We start from the raw sequence: 18561 nt of genomic DNA, 5'->3' as shown, positions 1-18561 counted from the left end.
TCTAGAACTGTGCGTCTGTCAAGGTTTCTTCTCAACTAACTCAAAGGCAGAATAAGAGTGCTGTGGTTTTGAGATAATGTGCTCGAGACCTCTAAGAGGAAAGATACCACCGAGCCAGACAGACCGAACACATGCCCTCAACCTGCCTTCCAAGGGCAGGCAGCCGTCCTCAAGGGGGCTGCCCAACCAAACCTTGGAAAAGCAGCCATCACCCCTCAGGCAAAAGATGTCTCCCACAGTCATCCATTTACCTCCTCTGCCCAGAGAGTCATCATGGGACCCCACAGGAAAGCGTCATCCCCGTGCTGCTGACACAGGCCCACAGGGAGGGAAGCCCTGGGGACACGTCTGCTTTAATTAAATAAAAAACGTTTTAGAAAAAGACTAAAGTAATGAAAAACTGTTTTTGTTTTATTATATGCTTAAAAGATTAGATCTTTTCCTATTGAATTCTGTCTCTCATCTTAAGAAGAAAAACCTTCCTTTGAACAGTACCCCTAATGCAGCTTCCCCTAACTTCTCTGCTCCCCTCCAACCCCAAGGCTCGGCCTCCAAGGCTGACTCCTTGGAACAGATGTGGTGGGGTTCCTCAGGGCTGGGTCCTAAGGTCCCTTCCCTTTATGCTTTACACAGCTCTCTCCCTTGGTGAGGACATCTGTTTCCATGGCTTGAATTTCACATCTATAGAGACTCCTAACTTTGCAACTTTCAGCACAGCTTTCTCTTCAGAGCTCCAGGCTCATAATACCGGCTGGTTAACACCTCCACTTGACACACACCCCCCAAACATAAGTCTCAACTCTCTGCCATCCACTAAATAAAATGCAGCCAAAGAAACAAAGCCCTGTTCCCCTCCCAGTCTTTCCCATCTCAGTAAATGGCCCCATCTCATACACCCAGCTGCCTGAGCCATGCCTGGCTGTCTCCCTCCCTCACCCCACAACATCCCACCTTCAGGAAGTCCCACAGACGCTACCTACCAAATAGATCTTGAACCCACCCCCCTCTACCTCCTCTACCACTGTCCTAGCACAGACCTACCTCCGCCTGCTTCCTGTGCTTCTGTGACCACTTCCTGCCCCCCACTCCAGTCCCTCTGCCCTACCAATTTCTTTTCCACAGAGGCCAAATGATATTCTACCAACTGAATCAGATCACATTATTCCTTTACTTAAACCCTTTAAAGGCTTCCTTTCGCCCTCAGGAGAAAACCTAAACCCCTAACACCAAGATGTAGACTAGTACCATCAAATAGAAATACAATGTGAAAACCACATGATTTTTTTTTTTAAAAAACCTGTGCTGTGTAAAAGTGCCCCACCACCTATCTCCCTCATCCCCCTACCCACCTCCCCTCTGCTAACCATCAGTTTATAGTTAAGAGCCTGTTTCTTGGTTTGCCTTTCTCTTTTCCCTGCTTCACTCATTTGTTCTGTTTCCTCAATTCCACGAGGGAAATCATATAATTGTCTTATTTCACTTAACATAATACCCTTTAGTTCCATCCATGTTTTTGCAAATGATAAGATTTCATTCTTTTTGATGGCTGAGTGATATTCCATTGTTGGGGGTGTGCACACATCTTCTTTATCTATTCATATGAAAACATGTACTTTAAAAAGTTTTCTAGTAGCTGATTAAAAAGAAATAGGTAAAATTAATTTCAATCTTATTGAACATATTTCAAAAATAATACCATTTTAATACATAGTAACATAATAAATACTAGTGAAGTATTTTACATTCTCTTTTTATAGTAAATCTTCAAATGTTCCCTCCCCTAGAGAGGTCTTCCCTTCACCCAATCCAAGGAACTCTGGCCTCTCCTCATTTTGTGGTTCTGTACTGATTGATGCATTTGTCTACACGCCCCCTACCCTGGGCACTGCCTAAGGGCAAGGGCCATTATCTATGTCAATCTCTATGGGTACTTGGTACCCAGCATCATGCCTGGCACAAAATAAGCTCAATAAACACTTACCAAAGAATAAATAGCAAAGATACTAATGTTAAGTACAAGGGCAAGTGGGAAAGGGCTGGGCCCATCCACAGAAGACAGGCTCTGTTCTCTGTCTCCGTATAATGGTGTGCTGATCTTTCAGTGCCATGCAAGGCTATTATACCTGTAAGCATGAATGGTGGCCAAGACACACCGCTCTAGGGCAGCCCAGGGCAGACCCAGAGAGCAGGACTCGGGCCAAACTCCGGCAACGTGTGGGAAACTTTCTCCCACAGAAGCTGCAGGCACTGAATGGGATCTCAGGTTACGGCCAAGGATTAGAGCCTCCAGGAGGAAGGAAGGATGGAAAACTACATCCGAGCCCCTTCTCCATGCTAGGTTCTGTGCTAGGCATCCTCACATGGGATTCTATCTGGCTTTACAGCTGCCCTTTGAAGAAAGGGTCAGAATCAGAAAGGTAAAGTAACTTACACAAGGTCAGAATCAGAAAGATAAAGTAGAGAATCAGAGAGACAATCAGAAAGGTAAAATAACTTACACAAGGTCACAAAGCTACTGGGTATGGTTGCTTGAATCAGCGCCAAGGTTACTAGCAGCATTCTTTGATACCCACAAGTACGTCAGTATCCCAGCAAAGGCAACAGCGGCCTTCAAGGTCAGGTGTCACACAGCAGAGTTGGGACAGGAGGAGAATAAAGGGCTGGTGATCAGGGGGCAGCTGCTGAGACGCCCCAGAAGGCGGTGCCAGGCTCCAGTGCAGAAGTCAGAGCTCTGTCATTTAGCGCAGCCTTCGTATCTGGTGACCAGTGAACCTTCACAGCACTCCTCAGAGGGAGGCATTTTCACCCTCACTTTATGATTTAGAACTTGCTCCAGCTGACATGCGTAATAAGTGGCAAAACAGGGATCTGAACTGAGACCTTTGGGTTGGGAGCCTGCAGTGTTGTCCTCTTCACAGCAGGAGTTATTTTAGCTTTGGTTACCATGTCTGCGGGTGCATCTGGGATCACAGACAGTCCAGGAGGCCCAAAGGCTGGGTCTGTTATGGACCGTTTCTCAGACTTCTAGAATCTTTTTTATTTTATTTATTTGTCAGAGAAAAAGAGAAAGAGCACACACAAGCAGGGGAGGGGTAAGGCAGAGGCAAGAGAAGCAGACACCCCGCTGTGCAAGGAGCCCAACGCAGCACTCGATCCCACCACCCCGGGATCATGACCTGAGTCGAAGGCAGACGCTTAACCGACTGAACCACCCAAGCATCCCAGACTTCTAGAATTTTTAAGTAACATCAGAATCCTTAAAACGAGAAGACCATGCGCTTGTCTTCGGGACCTCTAAGAAGAGACCGCCTGAAATTCTACAACCAGCTCTGCAGCTAGTCTCCTGGGGACAGTCAGCATGGTGGCAGCATGGCAAAGGGAACCACCGTGAGGCGGCCTGCCAGCTTGTCAGTCCTGGGGCTCCAGTATGGGCCCCATGGAGGCATCTCCTTCCCATCAACAGCAGTGACAGCTTCTCCAGCCTGTATCTTCGGTCCAGGCCATGGAGGCTCCCGAATCCACGTATACTGAGAGGTGTGGAAAACTCTGGTTTCTGACTCTCAGAAGACTAAAAACCTGACCTTTCCCCAAACAGCATGGAGGAGACCTAGGAAACCCTCATTTATACGTCCTGGGAGGGCAGAGAAGATGTTGAGCAGTATCACTCGGCAAGGACTGCTTTGTGTAATTCTCTGACCATTTTCTACATTGACATTTGCACTCACTGAAAAAAAAAACAAAAAACAAAAAACAAAACAAAACAAAAAAACTTTTCCGTTTTCCCCATAACAGCTGAGAATGCACAGATCCCAGCCTTTAGGTTCAAATCATCCCTGTCAGTAGAGGACTGAAGACCACTGTCAGGCAGCTGGTAGACCAGTAGGCATTTCCCAGTCCCCAGGCTCTCTGCACCACCCCCCACCGCACTGGTGGTTGGGGCTGGGGTGGGGGAGGGGAAGATGCCCAGCAGGGGCTGAGCTCACCTCTGACCCAGCTGCTCCCGGCTCAGCACACCAGGGGCCACCAGGGCCTGAACGTGCCCCATGCCTCAGAATGCACAACCCCAACCACAACAGCTGCTTTCAAGCACCAAGGGGTAGAAACACAACTTGAAATTTCAAAAATAAAAATTCAACAAATGGACTACAACTTGCCTGGAGACATTCTTGGCTATTAAGCGACTGTCACTCGGCTAACTCAATAAATGTGCCTTCTATTAAATGGAATCTGTTAATCTAGTACATAGACTTTTGCAACTCCAAACCCAACATTTCCTCTGTGCACAAAAAGCTTCCAATCTGCAGAAAACAGACACACTGGTATATAACTAAAATGCAGGTATTTGCATGTGGATCTTTACATTACAGATCCCTCTGATTAACTGCAAGCTAAAGACATATTTGCATGTCTGGGGAGACATCCTGCTTTGTTAAAGAGAAAGTAGAAAGTTCTAGAACTTGGTGGTTCTCAAGAGGAACCAATGAAATAATTTGGGGGGGGTGAGGGCACTGATACAGCCCAGAGTTAGATATGTAAATCAGTGTTTTGACGGACACCTGGGTGGCTCAGTCAGTTAAGCCTCTGCCTTCAGCTCACATCATGATCTCAGGGTCCCAGAATCGAGTCCCGCATCAGGCCCCTTTGCTCAGTGGGGAGCCTGCTTCTCCCTCTCCCTCTGCCTGCCGCTCCCCCTGCTTGTGTTCTCTCTCGCTCTCTCTGGCAAATAAGTAAAATCTTTTAAAAACTCAATCAGTCAATCAATCAATCAATCAATCAAATCAATCAGTGTTTTGAGAAGAATCTACACAGATCCAATGCCTTCCACTTTGATTCCACTCAAAAGAGCAGACACTGCAACATGGTAGGTAACTTACCGCCTGGGAAAGTATTCCGGATTTTAATTTGGGATCATTCTGCAGACTTTCTGGGTCCCGTCAGTTAAAACACTTGTGACTAGTCAGTCAGCTCTGCTCATGCAAACTAATGAAACATCACATTGTCCCGCCACATGCTCCCACAGCACACAGGGCCGAAGGGATTAGGCACCAGGCAGCTGTTCCCAGGAATGCATGCCTCCACGTACCCAAAGACAGGAAGAGGACCTGTACCGCTCTCCCAGAGCCGATCCTTTGGCTATCCGGACAACACAGACATCTCAACAACAGGAACCGGTCCCCTCTCGGCCCAAGGAATGTCCCAGGTTCAAATAAAAATTCACCCTTGAAGATAAGTGACTCAAAGGGACAGCAGTCAAACAAACGCTCCTGTCGAGAGGAAATCCTGTCTGCCCACCTCTTGGGGAAGCCTTACTCTGCCTGCACAACAAAGGCTCCTTCTGTGACATCAAGCAGCAGGTTTAAGAGCACCCTGGCTTCTCACTTTGGCCACCTTTCAAAACCACAAGTACATCCAAGGGCAGCCAAGACAACAACAAAGCCAAGAGATACAGTCTCCAAATGAGGAAAGACCAACTCTCCCTTCCAGGCTTGCCTTCTGCCTGGCTCCTGGTGGCCAAGACTCCATTTCCCCAAGGTGGGTGTTCAAGGTGCCCTAGTTTTCAGACTCTGGGGACTGCAAGCTTTCCATGCAAGAGGATAGCTCAGAAGATGCCCCCAGCCGAGGCCAACTTTTCAGAAGGCTGTGGGGCCCAGTGTCTGGGGAAGGACCCATAGCACTCTGGGTTCTAATCCTTGCTCGGTCACCCACCAGGGTCTGAGCTCAGGTGCCTCAACATTCCTGAACCACCTTCTCAACTGTGAATGAGAACAAAAACTGCTGCTACTCATGATGAAATCTGCCAGGTCTCTTACGTGGGGTGAGGATGGGCACACAGGATAATTTATGAACATGTCATTAAGGATATTTTAAAACTATAAAATGTGAGAGAGAGTAATTTGTGTGGCTAGGACACATGTTTATAAGACTGCTTAATAATACAAATTTTTAGGTGAAAGGGGAAATTTCCTCTGTTTTGCCTGGGGCCTTCCACAGGGCAGATATTCAAATAATATGCAATTATAATAAGGGTAACTTTTTAAAGATTAATGAGCTAAATATATTTGTCAGGAAAATAGCAAACTTGCAATTTATCAGAGTATTTTACAAAGCAAAAGGTGTTGTCTGGTGGGTTCCCCTCTGAGTGTAGGTGGGGTGTACAAGAAAAGTGGGTCTGGGCTTTCCCAGATGACCCCATTATCATTGCGCCAACAGCAAATAGGACAAAATGGAAGATTTTCAGACTTGACATCCAGGCAAGTCACTGTCGAGTGACTGTCAGGCAAGTCACTCTCACTGAAATTAACCTATGAATTCATTATGAAAAGTAACAAGTAAGACCAAAAAAAGTTAACCTCAAACAAGTCCCCCCATCAAAAAAAAAAAAAAAAATCAATAATCTTGCTAAAAGTAGACCTAACTAGTCTCACACCTTGGGGCCAGAGATCTAAAACTCTTAACTTTGGAAGCTCCCAGCATGGGGTGCCTGGGTGGCTCTGTGGATTAAGCATCTGCCTTCAGCTCAGGTCATGGTCCCAGAGTCCTGGGATCAAGCTCCGCGTGGAGCTCCCTGCTCAGTGGGGGGGTCTGCCTCTCTCTCTGCCCTGGCCCCTCCCCGGGCTCACACTCTCTCCCTCTCAAATAAATAAAATCTTTAAAAAAAAAAGTTACCAGGTCCCAGCTTCCAGTGGTAAGTGAGTGAGCAGTAGGTGGTTGGTGTTTTCATAGCAGCTGAGCTATAAGAGCTGAGTTAGGTCTAGAAATGCTATTTCTCCCTCACGGCAGCTCTGCTGAGGCACCCAGGCAGTCCTCCCCCTCTGGAGGCCCAGATTCTCATTCATACCTTTTTGTCCCTTCCTTTTCACAGGCGCACAAGCTTTATTTGTTAATTCTGTGGCTTGTTCCAAAAAAGGAACTGAGGCAGCTAATAATCATATCAGGAATATTTAAAAGGATAAAATAATAATACAAGGTACTTTGAACTCCTCAAAACCGGGAACACCTCAAGATAGTTTTTAAAGTGCACTGCGTGAACCAAATATAGGGGTGTCTGGCTCAGTTGGCAGAGCATGAAACTCTTTAGGGTCCTAAGTTTGAGCCCCATGTTGGGGGCAGAAATAAGTAAATAAGTAAAATAAATAAAATTACTCAAAAAAATAAGTAAATAAATAACATTTAAAAATAACAATATCTATTAATAAGACCAGGGAGAGAAAGGGATTTTACGATCCTTCGACATGACCTGCTCGCTCAGCAGTAACCCTAAAGGATATGTGTTTGTTACTTCCTGTATTCGCCTTTCACAATGAGGTATTTTAAGTTAAGCGACGAAGTTGTGAATTTGGACAAATGTAGTTCTGAATGATAGACACACGTAAGCCAGCAGGGCTTGTCAAGTCTTCCACAGCCTGGACTTCAAACCCAGGACTTGGGCCCATCATCTGATAAGATCTTCTGCAGAGATCTGACCTCTGTCCAAGTCATTTTCAAATCAAAAAGCTTTGAACTCCTGGCAGGGTTGACGGCTTGGACCTTGGGTGTTGATCAAGAACTTCCTCAAGACAGAAAGGATGACTCCATTGCCACCCCTTCGGGCTCCCAGGAGCTGCCCCCTTGTGAGAGCTGGCACCCAGCCAGGGCCTTAGAATGTCAAGGAGTGAGTTCATGAATGGCCTCCTTAGGGCACACAGTGGACATGGAGCTCACGACAGAGTTAACTCCATAAATAAAAAGTGGCTACAGGAAGTCGGGGACTACTTGGCTCTGACTCCACCCTGTGCAGCCCGGTATGAGTGCTTGTTTTTGGCTGGCCAGAAGCTCTTCTTCTTGGCTGCCTCTTAATCTTCCCAAGAGGGAGCAATGACAGCACCCATTCTGCATGTTCCATGCCAATGATTCGGTATGAACAATACCGAATTGCGCACCTCCACACCAACCTGGGCCCCCAGCGGGCTGGCTGTGAGCTCTCCGAGCTGGGAGGTCACCCGGCTACATTTTGCAGAGCAGGTGCAGGGCTTTCTAATGCCCAGGACACCCTGGGGAATCTTATGAGCTGACATCAGAAACATTTCAGGACTCTCCAGCACTTTCTACAGAGTATATTGGCCTCTACTTATTTTCGTCTTATACAACTGCAGTTAGGCCCCTAAAACGAATTCTGATCTCCTACCTGCCTAGCTCTCTCCCAGCATCTGTACTGTCCACCTCCCAGCTTGCTACACAGCAGCTACAGGCCACACTAGCTTCGTTTGGAGTTTTTTCAAACATGCCAGACTTGTTCCCACCTCCAGCTCTTTGCCCTGCTCTCCCTGTGCCTGAAACAGCCTTCCTCTGGTTCTTCCCATGGCTGCCTTCTCTCATTACGCAGGTCTTAGCTCAAATAGCATCTCCTCAGAAGATCTGTCTGCACTATAAAAAAGAAAAAGGCCCACTAAATCTTCGGTCTATCGCGATTTCCTTCATAGCACTTAATATAATCTGCAATTAACATGTGTATTACCTGGGCCCTTCGCTAGAATAGTGGCTCCAGGAAGATACCATTTCAGATGCCCCATGGCTATCCTGTCAGTTCACATCCTTCCTCACCCCACCAAAGGGCAAGAGCAGACTGCTGGAAAAATTTGGTTGCCAGAATATCTTTAAGGTCAGACCAGCCCTTTGGTTCATCTACTAAGAGGGACTGGGCAGAACTTTCCTGGTGAAGCACTAGTGCTTAAAAAAATCAATGTACTCTGACACAGATGCTCAATATATAGATATTGAACAAAGAAGTGAGCTAGGATCAAAGTGGCTTTCTTTGCTGCAGGGTCGGACAAAAAGAGACACCAGGAGATAAAACAGAAAGAACCAGCCCCTTCTCTGCCCGATAACATCACAGGTTGCTGATCTTCCCCGGCAGGAAAAGGAAGGCAGTTTCTAAACCAGCTCTAACAAGCAGAAACTAATCACAGCCAGGCCCAATACAAACCCCGGACAAGAAGCTTTTATAACCGTAAGGCTTATTTACCCAGATCCCTAGTGGGTAGGAGAAATCAATCCTTGTTGTAAAGTATTCAGAAGCCAACCCGATGATGGAGCCAGACCAAATTTTACTTCAGCATGTTGGAGAAGTGGGTCCTAATTTACAGCCATCTTGGCATCTCTATAGAATCAGATGGACACAGCTCAGAATCTGGTATCATGATAATTAAAAAATATACCTGTGCTTCCTTTTGAGGGACTTAGCAATATATAGGAAGTCAGCTGTAAAAATACTCTCAAATACTAGATACTAAGAAACAGTTAAAGTTTTTAGGTGTTATAGTTTTTTATGCTACGTTTTTTTAAAAATAAGAGTACTTATCTTTGAAAGACACATACCAAAATATTTACAGATAAAACAGGGGCTGAAATTGACTTCAAAATAATCACAGAGGAAGGCAAGTGGGCGGGAGTACAGACAAAGTAGGGCTGGCCCAGGCCCAAGCCCAGAGTAGCTGGAGGGTGGCGGGCCCTTGGGAGGTAAACTATTTGCTCTACTCTGTACAGCTGACATATTCCCTAAGAGAAAGGCTTTTTCAAAAAAGCCCTTTAAGCCAAGTCATTTTCACTTGTGGCATTAAAGAAGTTACCTGAAGGGGCGCCTGGGTAGCTCAGTCCATTAAGCGTCTGACTCTTGATTTCAGCTCAGGGTTGATGTCAGGGTTGTAAGATCAAGCCCCACACTGGACCCCACGCTGGGTGTGAAGCCTGCTTGGGATTCTCTCTCTCCCTCTGCACCTACCCCATCTGCTACCCCCAGGTTCTCTCTCTGGAAAAAAAAAAAAAAAAAAAAGGTAAATAAATGAAGAAATTACCTAAAGGTGAAGGTTTCACCTTTCCAGTCTTGCAGGGGGTGCTCCTGGATGATGGCTGGGGTCAGAGGAGAGTTCTGCCGTGGGGACTTGGAATGGGGCAGGGTCCCCAGGTGACTGAAGTTATCACAGGACCTGATGGGAGGAGGGCCTTTTTTCTTCCGTGGGAGGGTGCCATGTATAGACACGTCCTGATAAGCATCTGCGGGATGCTCAGCTGGAGGGGACTTGCTGCTCAGAAGGTCCATGGACGAGGCCAGAGGGAACTGGTGATTCACTGGCATGTTTCTGGGAAGGCTCACAAATTTTCCTGCAGCCATAATTCTCGGCTCCTCTAAGGGGAAGAGAAAAGAGCAAAGACATGAATCTCAGGCCATCACAAGAACGGACTTCCTACTCACAAATAGAAATGGAAATGTACCATAGAACAAAAGAACAGGTTCGTGGAGCATTAACAGGACAAACAGTGCATGGCGTCACCAGTGAAATGTAATAGAAATGGGAAGTTTAACCATGTCCCTTTTTCGATCCTACAGAGGAACTCTCCTGGGTTAGCAGCAGATCCACTGATGGAAAAAGGGCAAACGTGTTTCAGAGACTCTAGGGGCACATGAGCCATTTTATTATTTCAGATGACCAAAGCTGATGGAAAAGCATGACTAACAAAAAGGACTCTTGAGGAAGTACTCAAGGTTTCAAGGTAAGTGCATTAGAGAACACATTATAAATGTTAGATAATTAGCCCCCGTCTTTCCACCACCCTGTACATGATAAGAACAGGTGGAGATTACTGGAATTCCTCAGCTGCTAGGACTTCCGTGTCGACTGGCCCCTCAGTTGTGCTACCCAGGGTAACCGGGCAGAATTTTTTCTAGCAAAGACTTGGTGCTTACAAATAAATCAATGTACTCTAATTAACGAAGACGGGCCAGGGTCAGGGGTGAGGAGGTGGGTCACTCCTCCCTACATGAATGGGCTCAGCTGCACAGGAAAGCTCCTGGGGTGAGGGTACATTGTCCCCCAGAGGGGTCAGAAACACACCTGCCACTAGCAGGGTTAAGCAGCAAGCATGTTGTAGTCAGGGAAGAGTGGGAAGGAAGAGAAATAAGACAAAAGGGGGGAAAGGGGGAAGAGTACGGAAAGAAAAAGAAAACGTGTACTAGGTTGTATGCAAAAGTAGACCCAACAATTATGCCCAGCTACGATCACTAGCAGAAATGTTCGCCCTGAGCAAGAGGCAGCATATGCCCACCCCCCCCACAAAACCAAACTATGATTTTGGCCTCAGCCAAATTATACAAGTCATTTTTAAGGCCAATATTACAGGAGAAGAAACCCATGCCTGAATAAAAATTAGAACTAGTCCCTGGCGACATTAAGGATCCAGAATCCGTCCCACCCGCCAGGGGACCAGACTGGTCTGGACAACACAGCACCCGAACTCAGTCTGCCTGATGCACTGGCCTCCCCAAGACTGGGGAGCAAAACATTTCCTTTACTCTGTAGTCTGTCCCAAAGCCCTGCAGCCCCCATTCCTCACAGGCCACCCCTCTCCACTGCAAAAGGACAGCTTGGAGTGAAAATCATTACTGAATAATACCCCTGCAGAGTCCATTCCACAGAGGAACTGGGGCCTTGGCATGTGGCTTGAAGACAAGCAAGTGCACCGCTGCAGAAGCTCATGGTGTAGCACACAGAACCGGGACGAAGGTAGCACAAGGGGAACGACAGACAATAAAACATCCACAATCCCTTGCTTCACCTGTGACAGACAGAAACACACAAGTGCCAAGGGCTGGACAGAAGGAAAGCCTTCCTACAAGGTGTATGATCCTAACGCTGTCCTCCTTCTTCCCCAGACCTGGTCATTCTGGGGCCTGTCTGCTCCACACCAAACAGTGACCACACAGAAGGCCTGGCTCATGGTGGGCGCGGAACAATAGGACTGTGAGTCCCCGTGTGGGCTGCTCCCAGTTCTGGCCAGCACCTGGCACAAGGTCAGAACTTACTCAATGTTAGTCATCATTATTTGAAAAGAAATCCAAGCTCCTTGGCCCTCCCCGCCTGACCACCAGTGACGTAAGCCTACCAGGATTCCCTTACCCTACACACACACACACACACACACACACACACCCCGCCCCCCACAGTTGTGAATGCTTGCCTGCCCAAGCTGTCAGCACCCTCTTCAGAGGGAGGCCTAGATCATTCCAAAGAGCCTGCTGGGGAGTCCCAGAGCAGCCCACAGAACCTCTTTCTATGCAGAGGGATAGTTGATCAACTATATCTGGTTCTTACGATGGGTAAAGGTTGCCCCAGCTCCAACGTTTCTGGCCACAGGTTTCTTCTCTGCTTATCCAAGATCTTGATTTCAAAACGGGGCCAAAGTGCTTGAGAATGCCATTCAGCAAGCTTCCCATACTTCAGTTTACTCTCTGCATTGAGGGTTAACACGTGCCCCTCCTACTTTCAATTCAAAAACCATTGAAATAATTCTTCCATATAAGATACTTAGAGAATCAATGATGTATCACCCCCAATCCCTGACCAGGAACTCAGAATCACCAGGGACCCTTCATATGCTGGAGGGAAAAACAATTAATCTGAACAAACTGACTTGAGGAGGATCTCAAACAGGGCGGGCGATGCTGGAGATGAGACATTTTGGAGGGATTCTGAAAGGTCAAGAATTGTATGGAAAAGCCTTCCGAGAGGATGCTAGAGGCAAGGAGGTACCTCCAAGGTTAGGTGCTAGAGAAGATCTGGAAGGGAGGGAAAGAAGCCGGTTTGTGCCCAAGCGGGTAACTCCGGGACTTCTGGAAAGGAAAGAAGGGAGACAGGCAGGCCCATCAAGCTGCTGCCCACAAGCCAGCGAGGAAGGATTTAGAACCCTGACCTCGGGCAGTGGCCAAGCAAAGGAGGGACAGAGGGAAGAATGAGGAGCTCAAAGCCACAGCCAAGAGAGGACAGTACGATGCTGTAATGTGCAGAGTGGGTAAGAAGAGGCCTCCTGCGGGAGGGAGGCTAACAGGCTGGCTGCTGAGCTGGGGAGTGTGAGGAACCAATGGTGCAATTCAGTCTTAGGAGGTGAGATACTGGTGTGTTCGCTTAGGAGCCAGAACAGGATGTGGATTTTTCAACATAAAGGGAATATTTAAACCATAGAGCAGATCCCTTAGCTTGTTATTATCAACTGTGATAACAGATGTGAAAGTATCTCTTAAACTGTCAGGAACCATACAATATCCATGAATTATATCCCTGCTCTCTCTCACCATGGCTGCTTCGAGCCTATAGGGCCTAAAGCAAGGACTGAGTTTTGAAAACCTGAAGCTGGGGTGGGGAGCAGGGGGCGGGGGCGGTCCTCCAGCTGGCTGCACATAAGAATCTTTGGGAAGCTTTTAAAATCCTGACACCCAGGGCGCTGGGTGGCTCAGTCGGTTCAGCATCTGACTTGATTTCTGCTCAGGTCGCAGTCTCAGGGTTGTGGGATCAAGACCCACGTCTGGCTCTGCGCTCCATGTGGAGTCTGCTTGTCTCTCTCCCTCTGCTCCCCAACCCCTCTTAGTAAATAAAATCTTTAAAAAATATCAAAATAAAATCCTGACACTCAAGCTGTGACTCAGACCAATGACATCAGAACCTCGGTGGGTGTGACCCTGGCTTCAATCTTTTGAAAGCCACCAGTATTGTCCAAAGTGGAGTCGGGGGTTGAGGCCCACTAGATAAGCAAATCTCTTTGGTAAAGAGCGACTTGCACTCGGACTAGGGTACCCAAGGAACAGAACAGAATGGCAGTGAGGAGGGGTCCCTCGAGAGAAGCATCAATTCATTCTTCTCATCACCACACACAGGATGCAGGGCGTCCTCCATGGTTGGCACGGTGACTGGTGTTGGGGACAGTGTCAACAACAGTACTCACGAGGTTACTACTCTGTGGTGGAAGCAGACAGCAAGTCCCGGCCACACAAGCTGGTGAGTCTTAGCGCTATGGGAGTACAGAGTGGGGACGAGGGTCTAGACTCAGCCAGCGGCCAGATGGGATGCTGAGCTGAATAATGTAAAGCAGAGTTTAATAACCGGAGGGAGAAGATTATCCAAGCTGAAACCTCCAGAGAATTCTTAGCTGCAGACAAACTTGAAATATGTAAGCCAGGCTCCCCTCCACAACCCACTACCTCTAAATTGGGACTCTTCCCCCATTAAAACATAGGCTTGCCCTGTGTGTAGTCACTTGGAAACACTGGCTCAGCCCTGGGCCCTATGTCAAGCTTAAATCGGCCTAAGAGTGGGGGAGGTGGGCCCAGACCAGAGACACAACTTCCAAAAATATAACTAAAAGTGGGACGGAGGGCAGAAGGGGGAACTATAGGTGGAAGGAATTCATTTACAACCTTACTACAGGGTACTCCCTGTATTTCCTACTTGACCCTTATTCACTTTTATTTTTTCCAGACTCTAGAAACCTCGGGCAAATCTAAGGGAAGGAAGTACATGGTATGTAGTTGGGATCTAGGTTCAAGGTAAGTATCTTTCAATTTTTAAACATTTATTTATCTGAGAGAGAGAGAGAACACAAGGAGGGGGAGGGAGAGGGAGAAGCAGACTCCCCAAGGAGCAGGGAGCCCAACTTGGGGCTCCAGGGCTCCATCCCAGGACCCCAGGATCATGACCTGAGCCTAAGGCAGCCACTTAACCGACTGGCCACCCAGATGCCCCAAGTACCTTTCATTTTGAGAGCAAAGCCACTTACTACATTTGACTCCACCAGGCAGAATCTCAGAGTGTTACATATAAGTAGGATCTCAGAGAATCAAGCCCAAATAAAGGAAGTAAATGTTCATTCACTAAGTATATATTGTCTGAGGGCTTACAATGTACCGGGGATGAAGACTTAAAAAACTAGACAGGGTCCTGGCTCTCATGGAGTGTAAGTTAGGATTGTGGGGGGGGGGTGTCCAGTCAAAACAGACAAGAAAACACACCAGGTAATATCCCAGCATCAGTGTCCTAAAGAACACAAACCAGGAAGAAATTATAGAACATACCAGTTGGGATGGAGAGCTAGTTAGATTAGGGTGGTATGGGAGGGCTTCTCTGAAAAGGTTCCTGAAAAAAGACATAGAAACAGTCAAGAGAAGATGAGAAGGGAGTTCCAGGAAGGGTACTGGGCAAATCAAAGGCTCTGAGGTGGGCATAGTGCTTGGAAAAGTATGGTGAAGACTAACCCCAATTCTCCACTTCCTGGCTCCCAGGTTTTCTCTACTTGGAGATGCTTCTGTCTCAATGTTCCTAGCCATTACATACTTATGTACTTTGTGATTTCTTTTTCTTTCTTTCTTTCTTTTTTTTTTTTTTTAATCAAACACAGTATGAATCAGAACCTAGGCTTTGAAGACAGACATTCACAGGGCCAAATCCCTACTCTGCCATTTACTTACTAGCTGTGTGGCCTGGAACAAGTTACTCAACCTCTCTGACAGCTTCCCATTTGTAAAAATGGGTTAAAAATAGCTCTTTTGTGGGACTGCTCTGAAAAGTAAATGCAACAGTGTACAGAAAGCCCTTGACATGTGGCAAGAACTCAATAAATAGCAGGTCTCCTCCCAGCTGGTCAGGGACCAGATCTGTCTTGCTCAGCATGGTATCCCTATTACAAAGAGTTCACAAAAGAAGTCACTGCTTCTGGGAAACACCACAGCCAGGAAGGACGGGGAGGTAAATGTTTTAACTCAGAGCCATGGACATAAACACCAAACCAAGCAGGACATAGACACACACAGGCCCATGGAGAGAGCCTACAGGCAGTCTTTAAAAGAAAAGCCCAGGTGAGACTTTGGCCACCTGACGTCACCTCTCTCCACTATGCAGGTAAACAGACACGGTGTCCTAATTCAGTCTAATGCCAGACCTTGAAATATATACAAAGGTCAAAGATTCTGCATCTTGATATGAACATATGAGACCTTTGTGAATGTCCAAAGAGCTGAAATCTCAACAGGGTGACAGTGAGCCTGACCAACTCCCACCCTCTGTGCTACCTTCCTGGTCCTGCTCACTGGCTGTCTCTGAAGTGCTCCTGACCAGCAGTCCAACTTGCTCGCCTTGCAGAGATGTCCCGAAGAAACTGAAGAGCACGTGCTAGTCAAGGCAGAGACAGGCAGCCCGCTTGTTTGGATTTTTCCAATTTATTTCTAAAATGAGCTATTTTTCAAGTTAAACTTATAGATGGTCACCTGATGTGGGAGTTAAAAACTTTGTCAAATTTGAAACTCTGGAAATGTAACTGGGTCAGCTGCCCAATTATGACCCCAACAGAGAATTTCTCATTTGGATATGGAGTTTTGTGACCTGTCTGCAGCGTCAAACAGGAAGAGAAGATTAAAAAATTGGCTTAGGCACTTAAAAGGAATTTTTTCTTCAGTTTAGAAATGAAGAGTATCCCTCTTTTCGAAGTAAATTTATGAAGTCTAGCCAAATGACTGAGGTATGAATAATTCTTCCATGGATTGTATTTCAAGCAACACAACACAGAATTTACATGATAAAGTTCTTAAGCTTAGCCTTCATTTGACAAGCAGTCCTTTCTATATGAACAGGAGACTGAGATCTTGGTTAGTCATCTGGAAATGCCAGGCTTCTCAGCAGGTTTAGAGAAAGCTGGAGGTAAGGGAGCCCCCGCATGGCACGCCTTTCACATAATATTCCATACACTCCCCTGCACACCCCCACACAGCAGCCTGACTTGTGGCTTCGCCACTATTAACTGGGCAGCCCCTGCACGGATGCTCTGCTGAACCCCCTCTCTCAGCACCGAGGCCTCCCCTTCCTCCCGCCTCCGTCCTTGGCAACGTGCAGGAAGATCATCCGCTCCCAAACTGACCTTCCCTCCGCCAATGTATTTTCCTTGGACAGATCTGTGCAGCCTTGGGAGATAAATTTCAAGGTTTAAAAGAAATCTCTGAACGCCTGGCTCCACTTTCTATCCCAGCCAATGGCTCTGGGCGAAAGCACACGCGAGGTTAGGCAAACGCTCTTGCCCCTTCGGTGCACTCTTCCTCAAGCGAGTTAATGCCAAAACCAGTTTTCCACCCCAGCCACGACCCACCGTGTTGCCCACGGAACACTTCGCCTTGCCAGCTGCTTCGGAGCCCACTCGACCGCTCCCAGACAAGTGTCTACACCTGATCCAACTTTTAAAGTGGTGGCAGCCGCTGCCGCTAGGGAAAGAGGGGCTGAGATCCGAACCTCTTCCAGTCGCGTCCACCGTCCCTCCCTCCACCTCCCCTTCCCTCCCCTCTCCGACGCAGAGGGAGCGACACAACCAACTATTCATTCTTTCTCAACAAAGAGAGAGGGAGGGGGATGTTGTCAACAGTTACTGGGCAGGCTCCTTCGCTTTCTTTGCAAACTCTCGGAGAGATTACGGGAGAAATTCGCCTCCTCCAAGCCCAGGGCTTCCAACGGAGCCCCTAGGCCCCCGCGCCCCCCAGACCCCCTCAGAGAGCGGACCGGACGAGCCGAGCAAGGGCGGCCGGCCGAGCAGCCCGGACCGGCGGGGGACAGGGGTGGGGGTTGGAGGAGACCAGCGGCCGGGAAGATGCCGCTCGAGAGCAAAGAGCAGAGATGCTCACCGCACGGCGCTGAGCGGCTCCAGCCGCGGGCCACGTCTGGGGAATACCGGCCAATTCCGAGGGCCCCGAGGGCACAAGCCGGGTCCGCACTTCAGCCACTCCCGCCCCACTCCCGCCCCCAAACTCTGCTGGGGGCAGGGGGAGCGCCGGCTCAACTTTCCCCCTATTCCAACTTTCTCCAACAAACTTCCCAGCCCGTCCTCCCAGAGGAGGGGGAGGCCAAGGCGCCCTGGGACGAGCAGCAACCCCGCGGGGCGCGCGGCCGACACTCACCTCCCCGCGCGGCGCTCGGTGCCGGGACTCAGAGGCGCCCCTCGGCGACCCCCCAGCCGCGGCTGCTCCCGGGGCACGGGCCGCTCATGGTCGGCGGGGCGAGCCCGCAGAAAAGCCCGCGCGCGGATCTCCCGTGCGCCCTGCGGCTCCCGCGGCTCCGGCGGCTCCCGCGGCTCCGGCGGCTCCCGCGGCTCCGGCGGCTCCCGCGGCTCCGGCGGCTCCCGCGGCTCCGGCGGCTCCCGCGGCTCCGGCGGCTCCCGCGGCTCCGGCGGCTCCGGCTCGGGCTCCTACCCCGGACCCGGCAGCTGCAGGCGCGGCTCTGAGCCCGCGGCGCGCGCTCCAGCCCTCAACTGGTGATTTGCGGCGCCGCGGCCCCACCCCGGCGAGCCGATTCGCGCGCCCTCGCGGAACCCCGAGACATTTACATGCCGTGACCTCGCCTTGCCCTCCTCTGCCGGGTTCGAGAGTTTGGTTCCCCTCGAACCCCCCCCCAAAAAAAGTCTTGAAGTGAGGATTGGCCACTTCCTCGCTGTACCCCTCTCGAGGGACGGTATTCCCTATTCCAGTCCTCCCCCTTCCCCGCGTTAATTACCCGGCTGGTCGGCTTTGCTCTCTGCAGACACCTGGCTGGCTTGCAGTTTAAAGGGCTTTGATGAGGCAACGATCCAGGTAACCACAAATAACCAAATCCTGGAACAGGCAAATCAATCATACCCACCTGGACAAATTGAAAGCAAAGTGGGAAGTGGAATTGGCGTTTCAGTACTGGCTTAGTGGGGTGAAAAAGTGGAGCCAACTGGAGGTCTTACACTACCAGATATCAATCA

The 18561-nt window shown here is 48.8% G+C and overlaps 1 protein-coding gene across 1 annotated transcript in view; it reads right to left on the bottom strand.

Annotated features, from left to right (window-relative positions):
• BCAR3 (BCAR3 adaptor protein, NSP family member) overlaps positions 1–17876 on the bottom strand; it is a 110009-nt gene extending 92133 nt beyond the window's left edge. Inside the window, exons 1-2 of the mRNA XM_080801835.1 lie at positions 17735–17876; positions 9831–10161 (exon numbers count right to left, since the gene is read on the bottom strand). Coding sequence (XP_080657961.1) covers positions 9831–10147 — 317 coding nt within the window. The 5' untranslated portion in view covers positions 10148–10161; positions 17735–17876. The remainder of the gene's footprint in view (positions 1–9830; positions 10162–17734) is intronic.
• Positions 17877–18561: the final 685 nt, after the last annotated feature.

The sequence above is a fragment of the Martes martes genome (assembly GCF_963455335.1).
Source record: "Martes martes genome assembly, chromosome: 4".
Classification (NCBI taxonomy): domain Eukaryota; kingdom Metazoa; phylum Chordata; class Mammalia; order Carnivora; family Mustelidae; genus Martes; species Martes martes.
Note: the sequence above shows the minus strand (reverse complement) of the source record. Positions and strands in the feature narration are given on the sequence as shown.